Source organism: Sparus aurata, chromosome 12, assembly GCF_900880675.1.
Source record: "Sparus aurata chromosome 12, fSpaAur1.1, whole genome shotgun sequence".
In the NCBI taxonomy this organism is placed as follows: Eukaryota; Metazoa; Chordata; class Actinopteri; order Spariformes; family Sparidae; genus Sparus; species Sparus aurata.
Genome location: NC_044198.1, coordinates 19,187,895 through 19,213,426, shown reverse-complemented (window position 1 = coordinate 19,213,426; position 25,532 = coordinate 19,187,895). Strand labels below are relative to the sequence as shown.

The 25,532-nt window shown below is 41.1% G+C and overlaps 1 protein-coding gene across 7 annotated transcripts in view; it reads right to left on the bottom strand.

Annotated features, from left to right (window-relative positions):
- Positions 1 to 2,640: 2,640 nt before the first annotated feature.
- The window catches only part of sema4d (sema domain, immunoglobulin domain (Ig), transmembrane domain (TM) and short cytoplasmic domain, (semaphorin) 4D), a 47,842-nt gene continuing 24,950 nt past the window's right edge, over positions 2,641 to 25,532 (bottom strand). For 4 of the 7 annotated variants that reach the window (XM_030436682.1, XM_030436679.1, XM_030436678.1 and 1 more), the window contains 18 exons: positions 17,589 to 17,722; positions 14,867 to 15,012; positions 14,687 to 14,749; positions 14,470 to 14,568; positions 14,262 to 14,355; positions 13,988 to 14,104; positions 13,720 to 13,871; positions 12,390 to 12,565; positions 12,127 to 12,283; positions 11,777 to 11,999; positions 11,341 to 11,453; positions 10,732 to 10,904; positions 10,490 to 10,536; positions 8,797 to 9,171; positions 6,821 to 7,069; positions 4,769 to 4,981; positions 4,465 to 4,652; positions 2,641 to 3,458 (listed from right to left, as the gene is read on the bottom strand). In XM_030436682.1, the coding sequence (XP_030292542.1) occupies positions 4,465 to 4,652; positions 4,769 to 4,981; positions 6,821 to 7,069; positions 8,797 to 9,171; positions 10,490 to 10,536; positions 10,732 to 10,904; positions 11,341 to 11,453; positions 11,777 to 11,999; positions 12,127 to 12,283; positions 12,390 to 12,565; positions 13,720 to 13,871; positions 13,988 to 14,104; positions 14,262 to 14,355; positions 14,470 to 14,568; positions 14,687 to 14,749; positions 14,867 to 15,012; positions 17,589 to 17,685 (2,682 nt within the window). In that variant the 5' untranslated portion in view covers positions 17,686 to 17,722 and the 3' untranslated portion in view covers positions 2,641 to 3,458. The remainder of the gene's footprint in view (positions 3,459 to 4,464; positions 4,653 to 4,768; positions 4,982 to 6,820; positions 7,070 to 8,796; positions 9,172 to 10,489; positions 10,537 to 10,731; positions 10,905 to 11,340; positions 11,454 to 11,776; positions 12,000 to 12,126; positions 12,284 to 12,389; positions 12,566 to 13,719; positions 13,872 to 13,987; positions 14,105 to 14,261; positions 14,356 to 14,469; positions 14,569 to 14,686; positions 14,750 to 14,866; positions 15,013 to 17,588; positions 17,723 to 25,532) is intronic. The other 3 variants (XM_030436683.1, XM_030436684.1, XM_030436685.1) reach the window with 3 other exon arrangements.

Below are 25,532 nucleotides of genomic sequence, written 5' to 3'. Positions count from 1 at the left end.
GCAGTTAACTTACGTGGCTGTTTGGTGCCAATAAACACTTTTAATAATATATTTATATTAATAACATTAATATTGTCTATTTCTGTATTGTTATTTAGAAATCATATCATCAGTCCTGCTTGGAGGTTCTACTTCTGTACTTTCACACCAACTACTTTCACACTATTTTCTCCTTTTCATTAAAATAAAAGGTTCTGAAGAGAGGAAAAGAGGAACAGAAAAGTCTGTAACACATGAGATTAACATGACATGAAATAGTGAAAGGAGACCATTGTTAACATGGTCACTCACCTGTGATTTTATGCCTGGAGGGAAAAACAACATGACCTGTGGTCAGTTTAAAAACGTTAATGTTGTTGTAAACATCTTCTGAAAAACTGGAGTTTATGTGAAAATATGTCTCATAACCAAATAAACTATTTGGACTGGTAAAACGAGGACGATTATGAATACAGGTGAAGAAATAGCTGTTACTAGCCTAGCTAATATGCCTAAGGCAAAAATGGAAGCTAGTTAGCTAACAGTGTGCCTGTTTGATATTTACAGTTGTTTTTGTTCTTTTTCTTTTGCAAAACTGAAAAGTAATTTTTTTTTTTTTAAAACACTTCTGGTAAACATCTCTGTTAAGTGTCGTTGGGCGACGTTTGTTGAAGTTGTTGCAGTTAGCTTGAGAGGAAATTCACCTAACAGTCAGTCACGTGCGGTCGGTTGGTGCTCCCCTCCTGCAGACAGCAGAGGGCAGTAATGAGCCGTTAATGGCCCGAAGCAACACAATTACACCAGTAAACGTCTCATTAGGAAATTTACTCCGACAAGCGACACCAAGATCACATTTATGTTTCATCAGAAGTAATTTCAAACATAAATCTTTCGGTTTTACAAGAGAAAAGACTTAATGGTGACGGCTGGGTGATTGCTGCTAACCGCCCCACGCTGGACTCGAACTCGTGGCAGAACCATGAGTCCACATCTTGAAGAAAAGCATGATTTAAAGTAGCCCAGTGGCAGTGATTGAACTAAAAAAAAATTGAGCTATTGAGCACTTATTCTTTCCCAAGACAAACCATCCACCTGGCAAGTATGGAATTTCAAGATACTTATTAAACAGCATGATTATTACACAGGTAAAAAAAAAAAAATGGAGAGAAATGAGCCTTTGTGTGCATAGAAAAGTATTAATCTCCAGAAGAATGGAAGCACTGACCCGCCATCACCAATAACTAAGAAGTATATTTTAATTACTCATCTATTAATTCGTGATATCATCAGACCAGACACTTTGTTCTGCCTCAGGAAATGGCTGCATATGTTCCACAGTTGCATTTGATGTTTGAAGGTGTGTGGAGGGCAGCAGTTCCAAAGACAGATCCACTGATCCACACATGATGCAGGTACAGTCTGTAGTATTAACTCTTATTGGGATCTGTTCAAACACTTCGACATCAGGATGCTCACTTGCCCTTAAGAATTGCAAAATGCACGGCTCATCTGAACTTCTAACCTCACTGTGCCAAAATGAAGAAGTTGTGACCATGTTCCTGAATGAGGCAATGGAGTCATCTGTACACATTGTCCTTTCAGAGCCTCACGTCCTACTCTACTGAATCACCGACACAATCCAAGTGTCATCAGCTGTATGTTCGATTAATATAAAGATTTGTCTTCACTGCATCTGCCGTTGTGAAACAAGAATACACCCAATGTGCCTGAATTCAATCAGTTACTAACCAATATTTAACAAGTGTTTGCATGAGTTTGAGTTCAACACACACACATCCCAGTCTTGTGACTTCATGCCCAAATCAGCAAATTGAGCTCATTTTCTGGATGATGCGGTCACTTTGTTGCTGTGGCAAACTGTTATGTTTTTCTTTTTTTCACTTGTGATCCCTTACATGGTCACAAGAGGGTGCCATCGCTCTAGTTGTGGTAGATGTGCCATGATGAAACATATAAAGGCATTTCAATGGAAAGTTGATTTTCTTCAGTTGCTGAACATTAAATGTCTGAATTCTTTTCTCCTAGATATGTTGTCATCAGTGGCGGTTCTAGACCAGTTTTAATAGGGGGCCAGGTTGGGGCCGGCTTTTTTGTTAGGGGGCACATACAACCCGGAAAAAAGGATAAATCCCTCATTCAGACAAAGCAGTGTTTACAATTTCAGCAATTTTGATTGGGTAGTAAACTGCTGAGACACTTTATTTCTGCAGATCCCTTCAAAACCACATCACTGCAAGAAATCTGTCATTGTATTATTGATGCAGACTCCCTGTCGGGGGGAAAACAGGGGGGTCCAGACTCAGAGTTACGGGGGCACTGGCCCCTGTTGGCCCCCACCTAGAACCGCCCCTGGTTGTCATCAAATGCCCATCTGTCTAAACCCTGTGAGGTGTAAGCATTCTCAACATTTGATCTACATCCTTAGGGGGGGAAAAAAGCATTCAGTCTAGGAATATTGATGTTTCCCCTGAAAAATGTCAGAACTTGCTTCTGAGGAGAATTGCGCGGTGGAGGTCGGTTAATAATTCAGCTGGTAGAAAGTGTTCCTGTGGAAAAAAGGCCGACATGTCACCGAGGCGCTGCGGTTCGATTTCTGCAGCAGTGAGAACCTGCTTATATGTGGGTCAATCACCCGACATCAAAAGTGACAGACATGTTTAATTCACAACATTGCAGGAAAAACAAGATAAAACAAGCTCCTTTTATTTCTGCTACAAAGGCAAATAGTAGTCACAGGGTTTCGATGTGAACAGAAATGATAGGCGATCTAACCCAAGCCATCTTTGGCATTTTGAATGCTGGGCTTTTTTAATTTAAATCTCACTTTCGGTGATTAGATCTTGCTTAATGTCAGGCCTGAGAGGTATACTGTGGGAGGAACCCTACTTCCCAGAGTAATGTACTCCCATTGAAAAAACGTGGGATTTGACTTTCTAGAAGGAAAAGAAAATGAACATTAAAGACACTGTAATCTCAAGTGAAAATGTCAAAACTGCTAGATAGCTCTGAGGGACCGCACTGAGGCTTTGGAAGGGTGCAAATAAACCAAACTATAAACAGGCCTGAGCTGCCACAGATCCTTCATCCCTTACAAAAACTAAACAGTGCTCCTCATACACCATCGGTTTTATTGTTCCATACAAGCACTGCTCTCAGGACGTTCACTCTCATCGGTTAAAAGTAGAAACAAGCTTCATCTCCTCGCCAGTTCTGGAAGGAGTCCCAACACCGTCGTCACAACCAGGTGAGCCCCTGCGGAAGGCAGGTGTTGTGAATTCTCAGCTGCATGGTCCATCGAACTCCACGCCGCCGCATTGTATCCCATCTGTCTATGATTCAGTTTTTCAGTGCCAGAGATGCGCTCCACTCGGGCTGAGGACCACGTTCACAACCAGACTCAGTCGCACACAATGAAGCTCATGACATCCTCACAGAGCTCAGTGGCCGTCACAGCTTTCCTGCAGGGGGGGAAAGGTAGAGTTGTACTGTGCAAGTAGAGACGGACGTTCAGGGAAGTGCAAAGGCAAATAGAGATTAAACTACTATGATAAAACTGAAAAACTAATTATAAAACTACAAAATGGTGATTCAGTCTTACCATCAGGCTGAGGTTGAGCCAGTTAAAAAGGTGCAATATGAACGAATTCTAGTTCAAAACACACATAGTGGCGTAAACACCAACACTCTCTGCAAGCTGCACGGCTAACTGCGCTAACAGTAGCTACAGTCGTAGATGTATAAAAACAGTTGAGCTAGCAGCAGTTAGCATTTACTTTAGGGGTGATATGCTGCCCCCTACTTGTTGTGGGTTTAAATTAAAGGTGACAAAGTTGTGCGTATTGCACCTTTAATCACTTGGTAGATTGAGATTGCACATGCAAGTTATAAATATGCATTCAAGCTTAAGAAAGAAACGTCCTAATCTCATAACTTTTATGCAACTTTTATTCCAATTTAGACCACAGGTGGATTAGTCTGGGTCTGCTTATAACTATTAAAAGTCAGTTTTTCATCTTATCAAATAAATATCAAGTATATTTTGTGCTTGGCAGCGGATATAACCAGTGAATAGGTGATGTGCTTTATTCACAACATGATCAGACGGACACATTTGGCTCAGCAGCTGCCGTTTGTGCATGGTTCTGTTTTAAAGGGTTTTGGTATCTGAAACACCATCAGCTGATTGTGGTTAGCCGAAAAATTAAGCTAAATGTAATGAAGTTAAATGTGAGGGCTAAAATAAGTTAACAACAAAAGCTGGATGCGAGATGGTAAGTTAGTTAAATAAACAGGAATTATATATTTGGATTAAACTACAACTTCTTCTTGGAATATCAATCAGCTAGCTTCAGCTTTCTGTCCCCGATTGTTTCCCATTGACCCAATAAATCAGGACTTTGCACCTCTCTACAGCTCCTCAGAAGAAAAACCTCAAAACCAGCAGTGAGAGTTCAATCCACTCACCTACAGCCAAACATGCAGTGAGTCCAGCCTGGCCACTGCAGTGCACAGCAACTTTACATGGAGAAAAGACACTCGCATGCAAGAACACCGACCTACCCAGGCCTTCTGCCATCTTTTGAGCAGCTGCTCATGCTCTGTGAGCGCACCTCTCCATTGGCTCAAATCCCTGGCTGGAATGCTCTCCTCATCTGTCAAATAACAACAGCTTTTATGGATAGAAAGCATCACCAACGCTAATCTCTGGACTAATAAAGTGATGGCAGAGTCACTCCCTGAGCGGCCCAACAACACCCGGTCCTAGTACCTCCGATAGTGAGGCGGACGTCCACCTCAGACATGTCGTTTCCCGTGCTGGCCTCAGCGACACAGTGGTAACGGGCGTCCTTGATTAGCGGCCCGTCTCTGAGCCAGCTGCTCACTAGTACCTCACTCTGACCCAGCGGCCGGCGGTACTCCATTATGGGGGTGTCCAGAGTGTGCCCGTTTATTAGCCAGTGAATGTGGACATCACTGGGACCTGAGGAACAGAATTCAGGTTTGACCTCGGACGGTCGACACACGGAGACGCCACACAGACGTACCGGACATGAAATGGGAACACTTGCCTTTTGGTAGTTCACTTTGAAGTGCAGTTATTTACTGAATACAAATTACACAGCAGTTTTCACAATGGTTAATGTAATCCATTTGATTACAAATATATGTAAAGTAATCTGAATACTTTTGGATTACTTTACTTTTTTGGAACACTGAAAATATTGCACCGTATGTTAAACACATGCACAAAAAATGGGAGTTTTTTTCTCTTTAAAACACCTCAAATAAAACGCAATTTGCATGCACGTTAATTTACTTCAGTACTTTTAAGCACTTGTACTTGAATATTTCCATTTTCTGCAACTTTATTCTTCCACTCCACAAAAATTTGGGGCAAATGTTGTACTTTTACTCCATAACTTAACTCCATATTTTTTAGATTGCAGGCTTTGTCAAAACCCCATGTGACACATTTTAAAATCACTTTATCTTACTGACAGATAAAACAATGATTCTGATAATCATTAAAATACTGAGTATCGTACGCTCAGTGTGATATGAGAACTAGTGACATTGTTGACACAAGTAATATCTTACCGTGAGAGCTTTACTTTTACTCAAGTTTGACTTTGAGGTACTTTTTTTAAACACTGTATTTTGTTGAATCAAATCAAGTCAAAAACAGTAATGGCAACAAATCTAGGAGTACCGTTGGGTTCTGTGCCAAAAAAGCTGCAGTAAAAAGAAAAGAAAGAAGAAAAAATATGTTTTTAAAGGAATTCTTACAACATAACTTCAATCTTAATACATTTTTTTTTTTTCTCCAAATGTAATCCGGGGTTGATTAGTTACTTATTTTTTAAAGTCTAATAAAAGTAATTTTGACTACATGTAAACACTTACTACCCAATCCTGTGGTTTGAGTGCACTTTAAACAGTTGGGAGTCAGCAATGAAGCTGGACAAATTTGAAGCCTTTTTTGTCACTCCAAAGATTAACATATTTTCAATACATCAACAGCATCCTGATCTCTCATCACATACAGTAGTTTTTCTGTAGCACCATTTGCCAGTTAGCCTCACTCATGAGTCGACCGCTGTTCAAAAATAAAAAAGTAAAAAAACGTAGAAAACAAACCAGTGTTGAAAACATTTGAGCAAGATTTATTTAGCCTCCCTACCAAGAGCAGTAGTCCCCAAACGTCCCCTAGATTTATGTACATCTTTCAAAAGGTCTTTTTCCAATTATATACAAATATATTTACATTTGTTTACAGGCACAAAAAAGATCCAGATAAAGTGTTGAGACGTAAGACATTTGAGCATACTATAATCTGTTCTAAAGAGAGATTCTCAACACCCTGGATGAAAAAAAAGGATCCACTTCTACATTTTTACACGTTTCACATCGGACTGCTGTTACACAATAATATACACAGAACTGTACCTTTCATTGACACAGATTTGAGAGCTATGAAAGATCACCGAGAGGTTGACAGCTTTTCTTTTTAAACATTCACTCCTTCATTCTGCAAGTATCTTACGAGACACCTAAAGATGGAGATGAGCAGTTCTCAACAAGCCAGACACCTTAAAGCAAAAGGGCAGGCTTGTTTTGAACAAATCCAGAAGAACACGCACACACTCCTGGTTAGTTCATGTTTAGGGAACAGTAACATGCAGGACACAAGGGAGAATGAGGAGGGTTAAAAAAAAAAAAAAAAGAAAAAGAAAAGAGGAATTAGATTTCCAAGCCAAGCAAGAGGAAAGGTTTGGTTCAGAGGGGCGTGAGCTGATTCAAGGTCACAGGCACCACTCACCCAAGGCCAGGCAGAAGAGCAGGAAGGCCTCCTGGGCGTGAACCCCCCAGGCCTGGTCCTTCAGGAGAGGAGGCAGCAGTCTAACCTCTGCCTCCTGGTTCTCCACATTGTGGGGCTTGGTGGAAGTGGAGGAGGAGGTGAAAGAAGAGGAGGAAGAAGAGGAAGAGGAAGAGGAGGAGGAAGGGAAGGCAGAGGGAGTGCTACTTCCAGAAGAGGACGGGGAAGATGAAGTGTCGACAGGAGAGGAAGCTGTGAGGGAGGCAGTGATGAGAAAGAGAGAGTATTGAGGAAAACATGAAAGTCTAACGCAGGGGGTCGACATGCAGCAGGGAGACTAATGATTGCGAGATTGGATCTAAAAAAAAAAATTAAAAATCAGCTGCAATAAATAAAATTAAGAAGATCAAAACTACTTTCACCGTAGACAAAATGATAATACCACAGATGTGACTCATTTTAAATAATAATTCTCTAAAACCGAAGGTTTCATTAAAAATAATTACTAAAAAAAACAAAAAACTTTCAGATTGTTTCCAGGGCTCAAGTGATGATTGGTATCAAGCATCATGTCGTACTGAACACATTTAAGTTATTAACAGACTAGTAGAGGTTAATACACAGGACTGTGAAGGAATGTCGACTTCACAGGGAGCAAAAAAACATAAAACACAGACAAATTTGTGACAGCGCTTCACAAGACGGTGGTTTGAATCGATCCAGCATTTTTCTAACACACAAGTTGTGTCTTGTCCACTTTTTTTTTTTCCGACCTTCAAACACTAGGTGAGATTAACGGGCCCACATACCAGGACCCGCAGATGGCAACACTGTACAACAGAGCCAGGCTATGATGCACAGGGCAAAGCTTCCCTGAGAAATTACTGAATAACGTTGAAGCTTTTACCCAAGTCCAGCAATAGCCTACATGTTTCTTCGTGAGAGAGGAAAAAAAGAAAAAAGAAAGGAAAAAAGCTTCAGGAGAGTATTTATCTTCCAGTCTGTACAAAAACATGACTCCAATTTGGAAAACATCATGGTAACTTACCAATTTGGTAAACTATGTTTCCAATTTGGAATTTAAGACATAGCTTTTCTTGCTGGAGGGTGCAGCTTCCATGAATACAGTTTTTGCTTTATCACAAGTCCTAAATCAGACAGGAGTCAGATCTCAACAGGCCAGTGAGGCGCCTGACTTAAGCCTCATAATAGTTAAAACTTCATGTGATGCCGTACGGGAAAATACTTCGACTTGTAAGGAAGATGCAGCAAGAGCGTGATCCCCTAAAAAAAAACAAAAAACAAAAAACAGTCTTAATGCTCAAGAACAGAAGCTTCTGGCTAGCAGCAAGGTTCATCTGCATCAGCAAACTGGATGGACTGAGAGTCGCAGTCCACGTCGAAGGGTTTCTCCTTAGAAGGGCTGTCGTCTCCAAAGCTGTGAGACGGGATCTGACCGTTGCCGCACTCCGGCTCGGTCTCATACCCGGTGTCACGGAGCGCCCGCAGGTTCTGGGTGGTTTGGCTTCCGTTCTGCGTGGGTTGCTCGGTCATGTTTATTTTATCGGTTGCAGATGCTTCCATCAGACCTGCCTCACAGGCCCGGTACTCAGGCTGATTGGCGCTCTTGTGACTGCCAACCAGAGCAGCTCGCAGCCTCAGGCAGGGCGCCGGGAGATACTGCATGTAGCAGTTGTACGCCAGCGCGGCCAGAAAGAGGAGGAAAAACAGTAGGAAGAGGAAGAGGAGGGCGATGCTGTTGTTGTGCTGTAAATACTCAGCCGCTGGGTCCTGGCTTTCCGTGTGGGTGGCTTTGGAGGTGGAGGGAAGATGCTGCTTTGGCTGGAGCTTGACTGTGCTGCTGGGTGGCGGGGTTAGTGATGAGTCAGTCTGGGGTGGGGAGGTGAGTTGGACTATGGCTGTGAAGCTGGGAGGGGCCAGGGCCGGAGTTAGTGGGGCTCCGTCTGTCTTACCATTACCTTCAACTGCGTGTGTGCTAGATGTGTCCTGGCTGCCGAGGGTGGTGGTGGTCACGTGTCCTGCCTGCTGCGGGGGTCTGGGCGGGAGATCCAGAGTCAGGATGTAAGCAGCCAGCAGGCGGGTGAAGTTCTTCCCAGCAGCAGGGGCCCATTCCACGGACCAGCACTCGTAGTGACCTTGATCCTCCGGAGCCACGCTGTAAATCAGGAGACCACTTTCTCCGATGAGGTGGAAGCGCGAGGCCTCGGTGAGGACCGAGCCGTTGGATTTCCACATCACCTGGGCGAGGTTGGAGTGAACCAGGCATGGCAGCTCAGCAGAGCTCCCTGGTTTCACGGTCACACTCTGGTAGTCCTTCAGAGAGCGGCCTGACACTGAGAGGCAAAACAGAGAGAAAGACATGACTTTTGAGCAGGATGAGTCGGTTCTACAGTTTAGGACAATCACACAACATGGCTTATATTGAAGGAGAGCTGGGCATATTGTCATTTTGGATGTCGTTATATCATGATATGGCGTAAGTGTTTGCTTGATTTTACAGACTGTTTTTCTTCTACTTATAATAACCACTTAGGGACTGTGTCCAGATAGCGTTTGTTTATGAGTGTCAGCATCTTTTTGTAATTGTTACCACTGAGGAAGAGAAAGGGCGCAGCACCCACAATCTTTTTTCAAAGTGCCTCATGACCCACGTGCAGCGTTGTATCGCTCCTGAGCACACAGCTAGCATTCATCTGCCCGAAAAAGAACGCTAGAAACTACCAATATTCATGGTCCTACAATATTGTTGCAATATTGATATACGAGAATTTGATCAAAAATATAATAATCACCCAGCTGTACATCTATTACTGGGCCATACTGACAAAAGATGTAAAATGCAGCCATGATTACAAAAACACAGACTTTAGTTATATTATGATAATCAGAATGATATTTCTGACATTATAGGGATATGATTTTCTATATATATATATAAATATTTGGATAGTTTGTTCAAAAAAGTATGTTTTCCAATGTTTTTGCCTTGTTTTTAGCACCAGCACCATTATACATAAATAAATAATTAATTAACAGGCCTTGATAGAATCACATTATTATTACTAGGCTGCAATAAAACGTGTGTAGCACAGTCTCTTCCACACGAGGTCAGTAAAAGCCTGTGTTGCTATATGCTTCAGTACAGATCATCAAAAACTGCAATAAACATCGAAGGGTTCCCTGTGTCAATGAAATAGGATTTCTGCTCGACTTGCCCTTCCTTATTACAGTGTAGCTTCTCAATGTATCATCCTGCTCAACTCACAATTTCTGTTACAATGTTGGGATGATTTATTACAGGTGAACAAAAAAAATAATTTCCAGTAGTGCAGCAACAAATAGTCAATTAATCTATTGACCTGATGGCAGCTATTTTGATGATAATTGATTAATCACTTTTCAGCAAACATTTGTTGGTTTCAGCTTCTTAAATATGAGGATTTGCTGATATTCTTTGTCATTCATGACAGTAAAAGAAGTTTTTTGTTATGGGTTTTGGACTGTTGGTTGGCTGTTCTTTTTTCACATTTTGTAAACTCAATGACCGATCGTGAAAACAACTGACAGATTAATTGATAATGTAAATAATCGTGGGCTGCAGCCGTTAGACAGTCATAAAGAGGCTGTGTGTGTGAGCATGTTTCACCCTACCTGAAGGACACCTGTCTGCGTCACCATTCAGGCTCTGGATCAGCCTCCTGAAAAAAAAACAACAAAGACTTGTTTTCATGAGGATTTAAAATAAGCCAGTCAGACTGGATGGACTATCAGTAAGAAGGTCTCTAGATTTTGCTTTTGCTTTTGCTAATCAGTGTCATAATGCATGACCGGAGTACCGGTATGTAGAATAAAGGTTAGAGTGAGAGCGATTGAACAGCGTGATGGTAAGTTACCTGTGCCGCTGACTGGGGACATCAAAGATATTAACACAGGCTGCAGTGTGAGGGTCCCAGGCGCAGTACGGGTCTCGAGCCAAGACACAGTCACCACAGGACAGATACCTGCCACAGAAGGCTGTGGGTGACTGGACAACACCCGAGTCTGACCCAGCGTACAGGGATCGAGTCTGGAAGCACAAAGTAAGACAAACTTTCAAATAAAAATACAACTTGTCGATCACTTTGGAATTTTACCAGATTTAAAAGTCACAAAAATGAACCTTCAACCACAAAAGTCTGAATCATATCATAATCATAATTCAGTGTGTGACTGCTGACAAACGCAAACACAACACACTGAAGCTGAACATGCAGCCTCTACTGACTTAGAGAAGTTGTGGTTTTGCTGCGTGCGCCATCTTCCTGGCAACTTCCTTTGGTGAGCTTTTCACAGCACTTCAGAAAAACGTACAAACACGCACACAACACTTCACACAGCTGTTTAAACCAGCAACTGAGTGTAGTATAACACCACATCGAATCACTGCCTGACTTTGTGACATTTTCTTAATTTTGTGCTGCAGTTGTCTCTTTATACAGTTAATAACTGCGACAGTCACTTACCTCAGAGGACAACAGCAGGTTCTTGATGGACTCCGAGTTCTTAAGGAGCTGAATCTCCTCCACAATGTGCACATCTCCTTCAAACACCACGGACTTGTGCAGGACTCCTTTATCTATGTGTAAGAACATATCAACCATTTAGTCAAAGTAGAAGCCAGATATTAAACTTTTTAAAACGAAGATGTGATATTTCATTTTACATATTGTCAACTTTCATAATTTCTTAAAATCAAATCAAAAACATATTAGAATAGTTTTGGTGCAACGCAGAGCTATTGAATTATATATATCAATAATACCAGACAAAATACTATAAATATTAGACTGGCCCACTGGATTAGCTCTGAAATTAAGCTTTAGGTTAGCATCAGGAGCTATGAACTTGATAAAAACATCATTATTAATAACGGTTTCAACTGCTCTCTGAAGTTCGTACCTGTTCCAGTGAAGATGACGTCATAAATGTTCTTATCGAGCGCTCTGACCCTCTCAACAACAATTTGAGTGTAGTTAACGTCTTTGGTGATGAGGCGAGGCCCGTTGCCGATGGGCAGGACGGGATCCTCCAGCAGGGGGTGGTCCTTGACAAACTGAAGGGTTTTGTCTGGCAGGTGGAGAGAGCTGCTGATGTTCTGCTTTCGCATCTGGTTGTTGATACACTGGTGGAGGAAAAATACAAGAAGTATTATTGAATATGTTCACATCCACTGTATGTGCAGTATAACAAACATATTATTATTTCCTGAGCCTAGTCTTGATGATTCGAGCTTTGTTAAAGGTACTTACTGCTCCAGGACGTGGAGAAGGAGTGATGCCGTTGTATCGGACCCATTTGGTGTGGGACTGCTCCACTGTGGCCTTCTGCATGTACTTCCCCTTGGAGAACACCTCTTCTACAGCAGTCATGTTGTAGGCACATACTGCTGACAAACCCACATTTCCCCTGGGAGAGGATGATGATGAAGGAGTTGGGAGGGAAGAGAAGTCAATTTAAAGACCTGTATTATATGACAATATTCCACTTTTACTCCAAATCTCCAAACACTGACCACTGGGAGGTGAAGACCCCGTAGATGACCGTGTCCCTCCAGTCAGTCCCCTTCAGAATGAAGACATCATGAACTACATTGAAGACAAAGTTGAGCTCGGGCATGGAGCAGACCAGCTTGGCTTTCAGGAAGGACGTCCACTTCTTCTGCAGAGTGCGCTGCCCACCGAGGTCACCCTGTAGAGATGGTGGTGGTATGAGGAGAGGCAGAGGCTCAGGTTGATTTTCTTATCAGTCTTACTGTCCTGTCTCAACAGTCCGGATAAGACAGTTGGTGACAAAAATAGTTCATACACTCATCTAAACCAACTTCCATTTCCATCGCCTCAACGCAATAAGCTTTTGGTGCCACACGTGTTTAACAGACTCTTACTGCCCTGAGTTTCGCTTCTCATGCTACATACAGGAGGCGCTACCTTATTGGTGAAGGCTGCCGGGAGTGTATGCAGCCTGAGGGAATAACTGCAATTTATGCAAGCTTTTTTAATAAAGTTCAAATATGTGACAAAACAGCATTATAATAAACTACTGTAGTGCTGCAGAGGTGTTCTCGCTTTGCCAGGCACGTATAAAATAGAATCTCAGGTTATTACAGAGCTATTTATATGTTTCTAGGAGTTCACAACAGTCTTGCTTGTGGTGGGATGGAAAAATCTAAACTTTGGAACAGACTTGCATATTTCTCAACAGCTGCTCACTAAAACAATTTAAAGATCTTTAACTGGGACATTTTACATGGAGAAAATAGTGTGGCGAAATCTTTCTCTTGTACTTTACAGGTGGCAGTGTAATAATTAATTGTAATTATGATAAATATTATCTAATGAAAAATCAATACTGTACAGTGTAGGGACTTTTTCACAGAAGCAGATGTTTGTGCACATTGTTTTGGTACACTACTGATATAAAAAGGCAGACTAGGTGCTTTGCTTGTTATGCAATTTAAGTGAGACTAAAGAAATCCTTTTAATCCATTTTAATGTTAATTATGTAACGAATCAAAGGCTTTACTTTAAATGTCACTTCGCTTCCTGTTCTGGTTGAAGCATTATAAAAAAAGCCTCGGTTATGTTTTGAGAAGCGTTTCATTACTAAACCTCGGGACAGGACACAAGTTCTTCATCTGACAAATGTTTCAGTGTTGCATCATAACTGACAAACTAGTTGATTTGTACCTTGATATGAGGCTCAGGTTAGAACAAGGAAATGGATGCAAGTAAATGGAAGGAGGGATTAACACTGAGAAAGGCATGCACTCACAGACAACAGGAACATAAGGGCTAAAGGGGGATGCTGCTGGTATGTGCAGATGGTACGTGACGTGTACTGACCTTACAGACGCGCGCCACCCTGGGGATGAGCAGCTTGCCAAAGAATTCGTACTCCACTGACACCTCAGTGAAGAAGTAGTAGATTTTATCGTCCTCACCGTCTACTCTGTTTGTTCCTTCTCTGATCACGTCAGCAAAGACGAAACTGGGCTCTGCAAGAAAAAAAGAAAAGGCAGACTAAGAGACGAGATCTGCAAAATCATCTCCTGACAATTTGACAATCTTTACATTAATGCTAGATCACATGTGACATGATGTTTTAACTCACCATTGAGCCATGACGTGGAGTACTCTGTCCTCAGCAGGGACTGGGATGGAGAGTATCTGGAAATAATCGGTTCACTGCCTAAGAAGTTATAAGCCGTCCCTGAGTACAGCTCTCCATCTGATAGAGAGAGGGGAATAAAAATATAAAGCAATTTATTGTCCAGCGCTTGCTTCCCAAAAAATCTGAGATTATTGGGGATTATTAAGCATTTTACCACAGGGCTGACAACCAAAAGAGCTCTTTGTGTAATGACATTAAACTGGCCTCCACTCACCAACCATGACAGTAGTAAAGCTTTGCGAGGGGTCAAAGGAGCACTTTCCTCTGCCGTCCTCAGGTTGACCTCCCAACGAGAAGTCTGCAAGGTTCTGAAAGACGAGGTCAAGATTACATTTCAGTTTGCCGTGATGATTGGCGAGCCCAAGCAAGTTTCATTTGTGCAGGGTGATGTTAAATTAAGGATCAGTTGAGCATAAACCTACCAAGTAGTTGCACTGAGGTTGAAAGGCATGTGTGCCGCAGACATACAGCCGCTCATCGTCAACGACTTGCAGCACTCGAATGTAGTTTAAACAGTCTTTCTGGAAAGCAAAATTTGATGGAGTGATTTTCTTTTACTGTAGACTGAAACAGAAAGTCTAACACCATATAAGGAGACAAATAAAACATTAGCATACTGTATTATATTAGCTAACTAACCTCTTTTGATTTTCCTTTTAACGTGCACATCGTCATGGGGTTTTCTGCAACCTTCCACTGAACCTTTAAATGGTAAAAAAAAAAAAAAAGTGAATCATGATTGAAATGCAACACATTTTTATGGTATTTTCATTGCATCTTTTTCTGCAGTTGTCACAAATCGTATCCATATTTTCTTACCTTGTTGTTTTTGACTGTCACATTCTTCCTGCTCAGTTCAAAGATGGCCTCCCTGGCTCCCACATACAGTGCATCCTTCTTCTCACTCAACAACAGCGTGGTGTAGTTGAAGATGTCAGGTTCCGAAAACTCCATCAGATCTAAATCTGAGCACAAAACAATTGGATCCCATTAACTGTAAGTTTAACTTATCAACATGTGTACTGAACAGTAGTGAGAGTTTAATTCAAAGCTGCAATAATCAACATTTCTTATACTGACAATGGATCACATGAATGTAATGTGAAATGGGTTCCTTCTAGTAACACAGTGCGTTTACATGCACAGTTTAGTCAGATTACAGACATAGTTCGACTATGCGACTCAATCAGACAACTGCAATTATCCGAGTATACATGCCGGTGAGAAAATCAGATTATTGGCCGGAGCACGTCATACCCCGGTACGCTAGGTGACGCTGTACCCATTTCAACTAGTGCAACAGAGACACCTCCGGCTGACCTCGTTACGTCACCAGCTGCCTCGGCATTCAAGAAAGATGGCGTACGAAGAGCGAGACGAAGCTACATCTTGTACATTTCGTATATGGTGTACATGATAATTACACAAACTAGGGGCACAATGGCGCTCTTTGTTGCGGTGATTTCGGAGGAAAGACGCCGGCGCCGCCGTCCGTCTACTTGTCTACTTCCGGCTCACGGCCCCAGGGAAAAATCAGATCCGATCCGCTGGAACGTATACATGCAGGAGTAATGCGACTATCAATCGAATAATCTGGGTGCTTTAATTCGACTATGACAAATCCGATCCAGTCCGATTTTAGTCAGACTAAGGTGTATACATGCATCTTAGAAATCCCATCATAGTCAGACTAACACAGTAATTCGGTTTTCTTGAGTGTCATGTAAACGCACTGACTTACCCTTTCACTGAAGTTACATACTGCAGAAACAAGTGAGGGGACGGAGTGGCTGTGACACCATTTACCCTTTTACCAGACAATGTACCATCAAAATGATTTTGAAGCTGTTATTTATAAAACAAATCAAATAACTAACAACTAATGTTGTTCAGTGTCTACTAAATATGTCAAGAGGCACCATTTTTCTCTAACTTCATCCCAACAACTTTATAAGCTGATAATATGTCAGTATTGTGTTTACAGCTAATTTCTGCTGCCCCCACAAGGCCAAAAAAAGTGGGGGTGCGTTAGTATTGTGTCGAGTTTATCTCTCGTTATGTTCTTGTACTGTGATTGATGGCGAACCTAGTGTAGAGTTCATGTCTGGCTGGCTTTGGTTGTGCCAGGTGCACTTGGGTTCGGGTTGCAGGTGCCTGGACATAAACACCACAATGATGAAAGCAAACACCCTCACTGATTGACTGAACCAGTGACTGTGCTGCAGCCAGTGCAGAAAGTTGACTGTGTTAAAGGGTGAGCAGCGCTGGTTCTCACAGTGCAACTGGGTTTCTTGAGCTATATATGTAAATGGCAGTATGCACACTGAATTACTGCCTGTGGTGAGAAAGATGTTCCACCAGATACATGAAAGAAAGGTGTCTTCTGAACTACCTGTTGTGAAGTTTGAGTGTGTTAAATCTAACTATATAGCATGATGGCTTAGTTTCTGATGCAAGACTCGTGGAGCAACTGAACTCTTGACCAGAAGAGTAAGTTCTTTAAAACCAACTCATACCAAGAAGCATGACTTCCCAAATCAAGTGCCTTTCGACTGTGTGTGTTCATGGCTCAAGCAAAGTTTCGATTTAAATCAGCAGAGGACATTCAGAAGTGAATTCACCAAAAAAGGTGCAGATTTTTGAGGATGTGAATAACTGTAAAAAGCATTAAGAAGTGAAATGCTGAAGGGAAAATGCTAACAAAAACCTTTATTAACAACTATAGTACGTTGCTATTCATAGTTTCTTTATTTACAGGTATAATGCTTAAAATTCTGTTCAAACATTCGAGTTTTAGGATACGTGTTCATTTTTGAAGCCCTTGTATTTATCTGCATGTCTATTTACATCTATCTTCCAGTTAAGGTGCAATACGTAAAGCTCAAAACATTTCAACAGAATGTGAAGAGATAAGGGTTTTGACATTTTATGAAAGACGTCTATGTATTGTATTGAAAATATATCTACTGAAGTTAGAAAGCTAACCAGCTGACTATGGCCTAAAACCTCTTTAAATCAGCTGTCCAAAGTTCCTGTGTTAGTGGTGTAAACACAAACACTTTACAAGTAGACCAGTTAGTTGCTGAGCTAACTGAGTCCATACATTTGGAAATAGATTCAAGAAGCAGAAAAACAGAATCAATCTAAAAGTTACCAAAGACATAATGCATGTCTTGTGTATTATTTGTTTAGTATGGCAACGCTTGATATAACCATCAATAATAAATGTTAAATGTATGGTTAATTAAACTAACTAACTAACTAACTAACTAACTAACTAACTGACTAACTAACTAAAAAATTCCTTTCCCAAAAAAAGAAAACCTAAATGGTTTATAAAAGATAACAGTGAAAAGTTTCCATAACTAAATTTTATTTAGTTTGGGTGAATTTTTTCTGGCTGAATCATCATCACGTGTTTAGTATTTGTATATAACAGAAGATTACTTTAACAAAGGAATGATTAGTTATCAAATCGGCAACAATTTCCTGGCACCAATTAATCACATATCAAATGTAAACATGATAAATTCAGCCTTACCTTGGTTTCTCCAGGAGGTCCGAGGCACAGCGTGGGGTCCGTGGGTGGAGACCTCCAGGAGCAGCCCCAGAAAAACTCCCAGCACGCCAAATCCCATGTTAGACTCTGATAACTTCGGAACAGTGAAGTTTCCTCTGCAAGACAGGAGTAAAACAATACACTATAAAAAAAGAATATTTACGCGGATGTAGAATTGAGCAAGGTCCTCGGAGGCTGATTTTATCATGCAGCACAGACGGCAATAGGGGACAGGCATCAAATCCACTTCCCTCATACTGAGAGCTGGCAGGACTGACTCATCCTCTTTTGTATCGCTTAAGAGGTTAGAGCAGCACGTCACAGGCATTTGAATGAAATCGATGAAAGAAGCCTCATTCTGGACAGAAATAATATACCACAGCTCTTACTAAAAACACACATGGGTGAAATTCATGGTCTCCCATGTAAAATACAAGTATCTATTCTGTTTTGTTAAGAAATGTTATTACATCAATATGAAGGAAAAAAGTCAAAACAGCTTACAAAGTTTATATTTTCAATTAAAATGTAGTGTCCTCAGTCTGTAATGACTATTTCATTGACTTCATCATTTAAGTACTTTAGTCATAATGACAAGCAACACATTTTTTTTTTCTTTTTGACTTTTCACTGACAAATTCCTGACATTTGATGGACTAGATGTTAAACTAAATTAAAAGATAAAATAATCGATTACTAGAGAAAATAAGCTGCTGATCAATTGATAAAAAAAATTGTTAAAAAAAGCTAGTTGCAGCCCTTTATCACACTAAGGAATACTGTTGTGAAATATCAGAAAACCCAGTGTAGACATATCTAAATGTCCAGTCTTACTAAAAAAAATAAATTGCATTACCTATTTTTTGGCAAATATTGGACTCATTAGTCAGTAGGGTTCTGTAAAAGTAACCTTTAAATCAGGAACTAAAAATCCCACGTCTGTTGAGTCTTTGTTCATGAATCAGAAGACATATTGTTAACCACACAGTGAAAACAAAGGAAGTAAACTCTCGCTGGTGTTCAAAAACAACTCTCAGTTGCAAATTTCCTTCTTCCATGTCATCATATCTTCCAAAGGCTCTCTATTGACAAGGAACCATTTCAGATATGAGGTTAAACATCAAAGAAGGTAAACAGACGGATGTGGAGAGATGGAGGGGCTGCAGCACATGATGCAGCCCTGCACTAACATCATTCACCCGTTCTTGTTTGTAATAAGCACAAGAGCCACACACACACACACACACACACACACACACACACACACACACACACACACACAGCTGACACTCATAACAAACTGCATGTTTCACCTCCATTAGTGACGTTAAAGTGTCTCATGACCACAGTATGACACTTTAATTTATTGCTTGTGTGTGTGTTGTGTAACAGCTGAACACCTCAGGCTTAAGAAAATCCCTCTTTTACTGAAAACATATCACTCCACACATGGGTGTGTCCGTTTGCCCATGATGATGATGATGACGGCAATGGCCATGATGATGGAAGCGCTTCTGGCAGCTATTGGCTCTTATCAGATGCGCGTGTTGTTTTCCACTCGCCAATTCGAGCATTGTGATCGGCCTGCCCTTTAACAGCTCTCTCATGGGATGTGCTTGATAAGGACTCCATTGGGCTGCTTAGAGTTTAACTTATTGAGCCCAGATGATGTCAACATATTCAATTAAACCATGTCATATGTAATGCATATTGTTTCTTTGGCACTCAGGTGAAAAAAGTGCACGTCACTACAAATTCTGTAAACTGGTAAAATCAATGAATTTTTTGTATGTCTATGTGCATTTTACAGATGTACACACATTCTTTACTCAAGTAGAAGTACAGACACTTAAAAGACTGGTAGAGTAACAGTACTGATTCAATTTCTTTACTCAAGAAACAGTTAAAGTAAATGCTCTGAAATGAACTTAAAAGTATAAAAGTATTTTTCTGAAGGACATTTCTACCGACCATTTCTGTGCAAAGTTACCTGAAACTCTCTGCATATTTATATAATTCAAAGACTATTAAACTTAAAGGTAGAGTTATTAGGTTTTGTCTGAGCAGTTCGTAAACACATCAGAAAGATCGCTGATTGTTGAGTCTCATTCCCAGGATGTCAAATATAGACATTTTTGGTTGGTAAGTAAGTAAGTAAAAGAACAGATATTTGTGGTAAAATGTAGCGAGTAAAAGCAAAAAGTTTCCAGAAAAATATATACTCACATAATGTGCAGAGACCTGAAAAGTCTAATCTTTTTGTACTTTGTTACTTTCCACTTCTGGTACTTTATTTGGTATATTTTTATGCATCAAATAAATGAGACTCAATTACTATAAGTAAGGATATTTTTGTGCTCTCAGTGCTCTATTTTCTCTAAACTGATAGCATCTTCTGGTTGAACTGGTCGCCTGTTTTAGGTCAGCGGAAAAGCTGCGGGGGAGTAAAAAAAAGCTCATGCTTTAAAGCTTAAGTAAAATATCAAAATAAATCTCTAAATCTGTTCTCAATCCTGCTTGTAATACATGCAATGTTTGCCAAATTTACTGCAATGCAGGGCACATGCTAAGTAATAAAGGTAAATTTTCAATTTTCATGACTGTCAGCCAAATCTATTCAGACATGGATGGAAGATTGATTACCTTCTGTTACTTGGTCAATATTATCATCTGTGAAATGAAAGTGATTAATGGACATAATTCAATTGTAAGGCTCAAGTGCTTCCTCTTTCTCGATCCAATCAGGTGAAAGGAGCAGTGTTTGACGTGTCAGCTCTGCATCCTGACTTTTCCTCTTGTTAACACAGATGAAGCTGGCTTTTACTCTACTGAAGATTACTCTGCATTGCTGATGGGAGTTGTTGCTGTATGCAGAAGGCAGGTGGGTCAGGGTGGAAGGTAAGGCGATCTGGCACAAAGCAGGTTTTTCTGGTTATTCTCCAAAACGCCCTCTAAAGAAGCTGAAGCACCCGCAGCACACCTCCGCAAAATGGGCGGGGTTTGTCATGCCAGGATGGGGATAAGAGGGTATCGGATGTCGTGTAAGACGGAGATTAAGATAGCAAGTTTTCTTTCACAGGGGTTCAGAAGCAGTTTCACCAGGTCTCAGTATAAGGATTTTGCAGGTTGAAACGTATGAAATTTTAAACTTTAAAAGCAAAATGTCAAACACAAGCTGGTTCCACGATGTACTGCTTTTCTTTGTGTTTTATGATGGTAGGCGAGGAATCTTTGGTTTTGGACGGTTGGTTGGACAAAAGAAATTAGAAAATTTCAATATTGGCTCTGGGAGAGGCATTTTTCCAACTTTTTTTGACATATTAAAGTCTTTCATTGGCTTACTTATAATAGGTGTTTTAACACCTTCCAAACACCGCTTATTCTATCTAGAGAGCAACAAATTTGTACTACTCAAAGTAAGCAAATCAACTTTAAACTACATCATTAATGTGGAAGAACAGAAGCTTTGCTGGGGCCTTGATATCAAATCCAGGAGATGTCAGTAAATACAGTAAAATACAGACCTTAATTATCCTGTGCAAATAAGCCACATGAAACACAAACATAAGGAGGTAATTTCTAAACCACATTAATTCCTGTGTTAATATTAATCCTGTTTGAATAGGCCTTTACAAGGAAAATGTGAAGTGTCACTGCTATTTTTGAAGGTAATTTATCCTCATTTTAGATAGTTTAACAAAAATTACAGAACAGCTGTTAAGTCATGGGACAAATAAATCATTGTTAACCATGTTTTAATGACCTAGTAGCACCATTGTGGCTCAGTCCACTCAAATATAGGTTAGTCATCAGTTACCCAGCCAAGGGGAAGACAGATCATGTGGCACAGCACGTATGGAGGATCAATGAGGACCACCACAGCTAGAGAAAAAGGGAGAGAATGATAATTGTTTATTGATGTGGTTGTAAACCCGAACGAATGGTCCCAGAGGAATGACGCCTAATACTGGGATCATTGGGGGGGTTTCTAGGAGGGTTTCCACCGACTAAATCTGGCAAAGATGGAATTCCATCCCGGTTTCAGCCCGAGCCATGGACTCCACTCTGCTAGAGAGGGGGTCAAATACACAAGGACCTATTGTTAACTGAAGATGAGGGTAGCCTCTACTCCACTCCACTCCACCCCCATCACATCCACATCATCACTGCAGAGTGTTCAACAATGAACAGAGCGAGAGGGGGGAGTGAGAAGGAGGGAGAGAAAGCATCACTTCTCCCTCTCTTTCAGTTCTTTTACAGTCGTGCCAATTTAAATGCCAGTACAGCTTAACCCTGAGCCAAGCCAGTGTTTCAAAGATCACACAGGCCCATGAGATCTGGATCTGGGAGCATCCTGCAAAAGATGCTCCATAAACTAACTGATGATGGCAGCAGAGAGAGAGGAAGAGAGTGACGTGTGCACAGTGTGAAAGAATGAGATAAAAATACTTTAAAACCTCTGATGGACAAAATTTATCTACGTTTTTGGCCTTTGAAAAACCCTCTATGCATAAATAAAAGCTTCAAACTAGACTCATCCCTCTATCTGTTCACTCCTGATGCCCTCCATTAATCTTTCCTCTCTGAACCCCGTTAAGGGCAAAGCTTAAAAACAGCTTTGAACCCCTTTGAGTCGTTGTTACAGTAGCAGAAAGAGGCACACTGGCAGCTACCCTCTGCTGCCGAGAGATTTAGAGGAGTGGCCACACTGGCCTGGGATATTTAAGATGGTTACCATGCTGGCAGGTCTCTTTGAGCCCTTTGTGTTCCCCTCTCAGCTCCTTTGGCTGGGCAGGGAGGTTGACACCTGCTTGGGGCCTTGGGGTTCCCAGCACTGTGATGTTAACTGGGCACACATATTGGCAGGCTGCCCACTGAGGAGGACAGAGAGGGGGAAACTGGAGCCCGGCCTATCTTAAAACAACTATTTTTTGGTAATCATAATAAATCACTTTAAAACGCGGTTTAGCTGCAGCTATGTACTTTGTGATTGCCATTTATCCCTTTGGCACACGCTGTTAGCTAATTAGGCATGACCACAATGACTGGTGAAGCTTAATTTAACTACACTCTTCCTTATTTGAACAGTTCTAATGCAGAAAAAGGAAGTTTGTTTCCTCTTTTTACTCAAAAGGAAAGGACAAAATGATAACAGATACAGAGTGGCATTTTCACAGGAAACAATCTTTGATTAAAAGGCCAACAGGTGTGCAAGATAGTTCCATAGCATTGAAAACCGAAAGACAAACCACTTCCCTCTGGAGGGTGGAAATAAAATGTAAAGCCAAATTTAGAGGCAACATGAAATGTCAGACTACATGATGCAGATTTCAACCAGCAATGACTGTAGTGAAGAAACAAATTCGATCCATTAGGCATTAGCCAAAAAATCCACCAAGATGAAACAAGAAGGAGAAACATAATTTTTATGTGAGGACACTGACCTCGACTGAATGAGCGGATATTGGAATTCATGAATTTGACAAAGAAATGGTATCCGAGGTGGAATTTTATGTTGTCGATATTTGACAATCCCCAGCATATACTAGAGAAAGTTGATGCGTGTTGACACAGAAAACATCTCAACTACTAATCGGTGAACTCGTCTACTGTCTACGTGTATCCAATACAGTTTTGAGAATCGAGCGTTAGACAATTTTGCATTGCACCCCTCCTGTAGGTACCTTGATTTTAAAACTTCACTTATATATCTGCATTGAGGTTTTATACTATACCTATGGATGCTACAAGCGTATGTACAGTAAGTGCTGCTGCATACTGTGTACGTATTCTCAAAAATGAAACTACACATCAGGGCAACAACAGCTACGAAGAACAGCCCTGTGTTATAACAGCCGTACAACTTGGCAGCGCCAAGCATATTTTCTTTTGGCACACCCAGTGCAAGGTAAACAGTAGAAATACAATGCTCACATTGCAAAGAAATCCACCAGGGATGTACGCTTGTATATTGTTTGGCTGAAGAAACACCTTACAGGTGCCGTCGAACTGCTGCGAAAGTTGAGCCTGGTTCAACGGTTCTGCCTGATGACCCTGAATTTTTTATTCCTGGAAACCAACTGCTTCAACTGCCTGGATTCAATCAAATAAATGTCATTTGATTTACATTCAGATGGACTGAAGTCGTATTGACCAACTGCATCTGACTAAAAGAACATTTCATTCCCTGATGAAATGTCGGGATGACTCATCACGTAGGACCACATGGTGGCCACTTCAGCTCCAATGCAGAGAGAAAAGAAGCTTCACATCCTGTGAGCAGAGAGTATGTGAGGATACAGAGTGTGATGGAGGCTGATGTGAGGGAGTTGGACATTCAGTGCCTGCCAACAACTCCAACCCCTCACTTCTGTGCCCTCATTGGCTCTCTTTTCCATGTACTCACTCATCATCAGCATCAATGCACAGAGATGCTCTTCTTCCTTTTGCTGCCGCTCGCCAAGAGGCTGCTTCTCATTTCTTTTCCTGCTCAGTCTGTTGCTATAATACCAATGAGCCTAGCCACGCACAAACACACACTGTAATGGGAAATGTGCTTTAAGTTGCTCATTTAATGGAAAGAATGTCTCCTCTGGCAGTTCAGTGCATTTCCATGCTGTACTGCACATTAACTTTGCTCCAAGTTGTTCCTCTCTCTGAAAATTATTTCTGCCGTTGTCCATTTGCTGCTTCACATCTAAATGTAAAGTCTATACTCTATTTTCCTTTAAAGACTACAGCTGCTTTTTAGACAGAAGACCAATGTGTAACCATCACGTATGCCCTCTTCCCTCTGTCTGTCTTTTCTTTTGCACAGTGTTGTTTATATGAGTCATTCTTTTACATCGGGTGTCACAATTTATCAGCTCATTATAGGCAAACACATCCCTAGGAGCAATGACAAAACATAACTCAGTTGTCAGTTTATTAGATACACAGATCTGTGATTCAGCCTCTGGCGGCACTGTCAACGATTGAGGGCTTCCTCTATAGCCAGTAGACAAGTATAATAGATTCAGACCAAGACTTCTTCCTTGTGCAAGTCTATTTTTAGGGGCCCAGACACTCTAAACTGAAGTCAAAGACCTAGTGGGGATGAACCCAGATGGTTGTGTCCCCTCACATCGCCTGTGTCTCATCACAAAAGCTGCACTTGAACAACCGCAGACACTACAGCCAGTGGCCAGCTAGCTTGCACATTCTGAACCTGCGTGAGAGGAAATACTTCTCCTTACCACGAGGTGGCTCTAGTATGTAATCACCATTCAAAAAGGAAAAACTGGAAGACTCCAGACTAATATAGCCACCTCTAATCGCGAATATGTCTGAAAAAAGCTGGCAAATGTCACTGCCGAAAAAGAAGTGCAGACCACACTAAATGGGCAAAGTCAATTCTATTGTTTCAATTTTTTTTGTCACGCACTGGTTCGCTCAGCTGAGCTTCCAATCTGAGTGATTTCTCTCACCACTGCCGATTCTACTTGCTCAATTGCCCTAGAAGCTGCTGTCAAGAGCTAGAATGTGGAACACACTTCAAAAACTAGGGCAATGGATGCCGACTGTCCGCCCTGACATCAGCCGCCTGTTGGCCTGGTGTGTCAGCAACTTGAGAGTTGACATCTACATCTAGGTTGTTTCACAAGTAGCCAGTTCACACAATAGCTAACTGTGTTCTGTTTGGCTTTATCCACAGACTGTTTACCTGTATACAGCCAAATCAAATGTGACTGGCCAAAGCTATTCAGACAAACAACAAACTACTGTGACAGAAAGAAGAACGCTTTCGATACCAAAATCTTGACCCTTACCTACATATTCTGTTTTCATATGAAGAAAACATTTTATAAAGTCTAGGTACACTTAACTCACTCTAATCATATCAAACCTACCTACATGAAGGTTCAGTTTCTGTTGACAGAGTTTTTA